Source organism: Arachis ipaensis, chromosome B03 (genome assembly GCF_000816755.2).
Source record: "Arachis ipaensis cultivar K30076 chromosome B03, Araip1.1, whole genome shotgun sequence".
NCBI classification, from domain to species: domain Eukaryota; kingdom Viridiplantae; phylum Streptophyta; class Magnoliopsida; order Fabales; family Fabaceae; genus Arachis; species Arachis ipaensis.
In genome coordinates this window covers 16,786,677-16,792,204 of record NC_029787.2, presented here as the reverse complement: position 1 = coordinate 16,792,204, position 5,528 = coordinate 16,786,677, and the positions used below count along the sequence as shown (strand labels likewise).

The 5,528-nt window shown below is 35.7% G+C and overlaps 1 protein-coding gene across 1 annotated transcript; it reads left to right on the top strand.

Annotated features, from left to right (window-relative positions):
• LOC110269584 lies at positions 927 to 2,325 on the top strand. The gene is made up of 2 exons (XM_021117533.1): positions 927 to 1,752; positions 1,839 to 2,325. The coding sequence occupies exon 1, from the start codon at positions 939 to 941 to the stop codon at positions 1,686 to 1,688; it is 750 nt and encodes a 249-aa protein (XP_020973192.1). The 5' UTR covers positions 927 to 938; the 3' UTR covers positions 1,689 to 1,752; positions 1,839 to 2,325.

Here is a 5,528-nt window from a genome sequence, read left to right as displayed (position 1 = left end):
TTCTCTCCGCATGACTTATTCTTTTTGATCCTCTTAGAGGTTTATGGAGAGGCAGGATTGTGTGTATGTACTTTTGGGTTTTGGATATGTATGTATATATGTGTAAATATTTTCCGGCCAGTCTTGACTTCACAGGCTGAGTTGGGAGCTTGTTATTTTGTATCTTTGGCACTCTATTCCTACTTCTGTTATCTTATGTTTGACAGTTACGGTTTTCTTAGCATGCAAGTTAACTCGTTCCTTGAGCGTTGCGCTTTTATCTCACGATTTTTATTTCCCCTATCCTTCAAGGCTCCTAGTATATTATAACAGGCTGAGTTGGGAGCTTGTTATTTTGTATCTTTGGCACTCTATTCCTACTTCTGTTATCTTATGTTTGACAGTTACGGTTTTCTTAGCATGCAAGTTAACTCGTTCCTTGAGCGTTGCGCTTTTATCTCACGATTTTTATTTCCCCTATCCTTCAAGGCTCCTAGTATATTATAACTCTTCTGCTATTATATATACTTATTTTATTTTAGAGGTCGTAATACCACATCACCTCTGTTTTACAACTTAAGCGTAAAGCTTTGTGTGGTAGGGTGTTACACTAATGATCAAATGCTCTCTATCGCCTTGCCGTTATAGAGTCAGAGACGAAAGATACCTGGACCTGATTTCTGAAGCTGCTAATTCATGATTTCGGGTATGAGACAATTGACAGAGCAACCTTCATGTCTGATCAGCAGAAGATAAACAATAATTGTGTTAAATTGAATTCTTTGACTCAATTAATTCTAACTAATAACATACTTATGCATGAACAATTTTACCTCCTTTGTTAGGGTTTACTGCCCGCTTTTGATGAAATAATCCCAGGTGTAGATCACAGATTTTGCGTACGCCATCTCTATAGCAACTTTAGAAAAAAGTTTTCGAGACTGCACTTGAAGCAATTGATGTGGAGGTGTGCAAAGGCTACACACTGGAAGGATTGGGAGAGAGACATGGCAGTGGTCCGAACGGTCAATGTGGATGCTCACAGGCATCTCAATTCTATTCCTCCTAGATTTTGGAGCAGGTCCAAGTTTAACTTCCATTCCAAATACAATACTCTTGTAAACAATATATGTGAAAGCTTTAATGGTGCAATATTAGAGTCTAGGAAAAAGTCCATTATTACTATGCTAGAAGAAATTAGGGTGTACTTGATGAGTAGATGTGCTGTTAATAGAAAAAGAATTCAAAAGTTCAATGGAATAATTTTACCTCGAATTAGGAAGAAGATAGAGAGAAGAGGTAGGTCAGCCGGTAAGTGGAGGCCTTACTGGTCTGCTGCACAGACATATGAGGTTGTAAATGGGTTGAGCAAATATGCTGTTGATTTATCTCTTCGTGAGTGTTCTTGTAGGAAATGGCAGCTAAGTGGAATTCCATGCACACATGCCATCAGCTGCATCAACTTCAAGGGTCTTGATATGGATTCATATGTGGATAACTGCTACAAGAGAGAGGCCTATGTCAAGTGCTATGATTCGATAATCAACCCTCTCAATGGTCCAGATCTGTGGGAGCACACTAACTTTGATGATGTCATGCCACCACCCTATCGGAAGCCTAGTCATAGACCAGTAAAGAAGAGGAAGAGAGGACCTGATGAATCAGAGGCTAGAAGCCAGACTCACTTGTCTAGGAGGGGGCAGATCTAGAGGTGCTCAAACTGTGGTGTATCAGGTCACAAGAGAGGAAGATGCAGCAACCCACCCCCTCCCTGTAAGTTGATTTCACCATATGTATATTAGGGTTTTATTGAAATGTTTTTGCTACATGTAATTTGCATCATTCTTGTTGTATTGCAGGCCCAACCACCTAAACAATCTGCTGTGAAGAAAACTAATGGAAAAAGGAAGAGATCAATTTCACAACCTGCTGTGCAATCTGCTACCAGAGGGAGGAAGAGGTCCAATCCGCAAGAAAATCATCATCACAGCCCCAACTAGCCACCAGCACAATACCCATAATCAGGTCCAAGTCATCCCAACCCATCCCCAAGCCCACAACACATGCATCTAGGCCCAACACAACATCAGCAGCTACTCCCCAGTAAAGGTCCAAGATGAAGCCCATCAGAAGCTCAACACAACCACCACCAGTTGCCAAGGAGAAGGGTACATCCAGCTCAAGCCAACTAGTTATGAACAAAGTCTCCTTCAGTCAACATTGCACTACATGTTTTTCCAAGAAAGTTGAGGCTGATGGCAAAACTGCCTCCAAGAGCTTGGAAAAAACTTTAAGAATTTTTAGCTCCTAATTAAGTTGTTAGCTTCTTAATGTAGAGCTAAGTTGATTATACTCTATATTTGTGAGATTTCATTTTGGTTGCAACTTATTACATACTGTTTATGCTTAATGTTGTGTAAAAGTAAACAAAGTTACTCTTGGTTTGTTCTTGGTCCAACTGTCATCTAAGAAAACAATGACACATATGCTTGTTAATGAATCAGGTCACATAGTTATGTTTTAATGTATCTGCTTCTGGTTTCATTCTGATGTTGAGCAAGTATTGCATACTGCATATTATGCATTATTAAATCAGGTCATAGTTTACCATTTATGTTGACACAATTCTTCAATCATAATTTTAGGCAACCAGATCCAGTTTCATTACCAATTTCTTATGAAATTACAGACACACACCATCACTTACATACACATAGACTAACCTACAAAAATCAATTTTATTAACACAAATTCTATCCAGCCACAGTAGTAGATTTTAATTACATAAAGTAGATTTCAAAGCCTAAGTACATCCTAACTAAAATTGCCCTATTTTCTACCCTACTTTCATCAACCCATTTTCAAAGGCAACAAATAAGGTAAACCCTACTTGTGATTCAACAAAACTTGCAGCCAGAAAAATAAACAACTAACCCACCCAACCATGTCCAACACTGCAACAACCTTCAACTTCCACTCAGATGCCTTCACGTTTGCTCTCAGGACTACAACTTTCCTCTTCAACCTTGCAACCTGCGAATTTTCAGTTTCAGTTTCTGGGTCTGCCCAATGAAAAAACTGACACTCTTTTTTAACCTACAGGATCCCACCATAGTCAGTGTCCAGAAACAAAGCGTTAACATCAGCTGAGAACAAAAATACATAAACGCACCTCATAGTAGACGCAGCCCCAAAATCGTCGACCTGGGTTATCTTTCGTTCCCGAAATTCGCAGCACCGACCTCTCACTATGCCCACAAAAAAGCCCCCTCTTCTATGCAGATCCTCTGGTCCGAGATGACCTTGAGCTCTTCGAAGCCATAGCTGCACTGGAACCCTAGCACACGCTTTATGATTTTGGTTTGGGGGTGAGCTTTTTAATTAAACCCCAATTAATAAAAAAATACTTAATTTTTTTAATCATTAAATGGTTTAACTACCGGTAATAACCTCAAGGATAAATGTGTTCGAAAAATTTCGTTGATGAAGGGGAGGATGATTTTAAAGTGTTTGTAAAGGTTGAAAATGATTTTAATAACAAAAAAATGTCAGAGACGAAAAAAATTACTTATCTCTATCTATTAATAATAATCTTAACATATATTCCAATATATATCATTCGAATCCTATAATTATACTTGCAAATTGACCACAAGTGTATTTGGAGCTTACGTTGATTGATTCCATTTCTTTGTCAACATCCATCCGTTTCAGGAATACTGTCAATCAAAAAATTAAATTAAAATTGTATAATTAAATACAGATTATTAAATTAGAAGTTCATATAGTCACCAAAAAAATTAGAAGTTCATGTAATAATAAGTATTATGGATTATGAATTAGCAGTTAACACTTGCGATTGAGAAGGATCAACCACAATCATGCCTATATAGAATATAAGATAGGAAAAATTTTAAGTGTACCGGGAATACTGGTGTGCCAGTTGTTTTAATCGTTGATTTTAATTAATATATATTATATATATTTTTTATAATTCAGATCAACGATTAAAACAATTGAAACAGTGGTATTTCCGGTACACTTGAAACTCTTTCTATAAGATATACTTAAAAGAAACATGTATCGGATGGTGAAAAAATAATAATAGTATTACACGAAAAGAATAATTATTGATAAATGAACTACTTCACATTTTTTAACAATATCAATGGTCAAACATACTTTCATCTCATTCCATGCACTTTTTTCACGTTTTTGTATAGTATTGCAACCTTTCTATAAATAGAAGCTAATTAATAAGTACAAGAAATAACGAAGCATTATAACAGTTGGAAAAATAATTATTTTTATTATGGCCAGTAGTATACAAAGATGCTTCGAAAATCGGACATCATATCATTACAACAGTGCAAGGGAATGAAGTTGAATACCTTGTTGACCAGATCAGAGTTCTCTTGAATTGAAGCTCTAGAAGATTCAAAATGTGAATTATGGTTGGATTGACTTTGGTTTTCTAGCCTCTGAAATTTTCATATAAGATGGTGGCGGTTTACCAAAACCCTGCCAAGTCCACTGCTTCTCACAACTTGTCTTGCTCTTTTATGGATCCACATGCACACATACACCTAACATTGTAGTTGTTGCATTTTCTATTTTACATTAAATGTTTGAAACGCCTGCAATTGTAAAAAATGTTACCTGTATATATAAAATCTGTGAGATATTTTATCGTTTGTAGATCGTATGATTTTGTTGCCAAGAGATGGAAATCACTTAATCTATCAAAATAGGTTTAAAAAAGAGGGTAAGAAGAAAAAGACAAAGCAAATGGCAACAACAAAAGACAGAGAAACACATTGCTCTAAATGGTGGCCACCTTGGTTCCCTATGCTTCATTGTCCATAGACCATAGGAATCAACAACTAAAGCAAATAATAGAGAACAAATTTTGGGCACTTAGGAAAGGGATTAAAACCAAGGCAACCAACTGGGACCTGCCATTCCCCATTCCTTTTTAAATCCCAATTCAATTTCTTTTTCTTCTTCACCGGAGAGGTAAAAAAGTGTTCCATTTTTAAAGGGCTACCAACAAATGTTGTTTGGTCTATGGTTGAATAAGGCCAGAACATCATCTATCAAACTTTATGTCCAAAATCCGTGTTGGATTGTTTCTAAATTCATTTGTAGAGTTGATCAAGTACGAATTGATTATAACGTAGAGTCATTTGTGGAGGATAATTTTTTTTAAATAAATATGAAAATAAGTTTTAAGAAAATTACTTCTCTTAGAATTTACTCTTATTTAAATAAAACTATTAATATATAAAAACTACAAATGATCTAAATTGATCCATTATATTTTCAGGACAATTTTTTTTATTTTTGTATCTATTTTGAAACGAAAGACAATAATAGACAAAAAATTTGAAAAGATAGCCACAGATTTTTTTTATGAGTTTTTTTTTGTCCATAGATATTTTTTGTTATTCCACTATTATCCCTTCTTATTTTCTCTAATTTGAGCTTCTTTTATACAACATCGTTGATAGAAAGGTGCTCTTTTCTCCCTGCCCTTTCAATTTTCTATT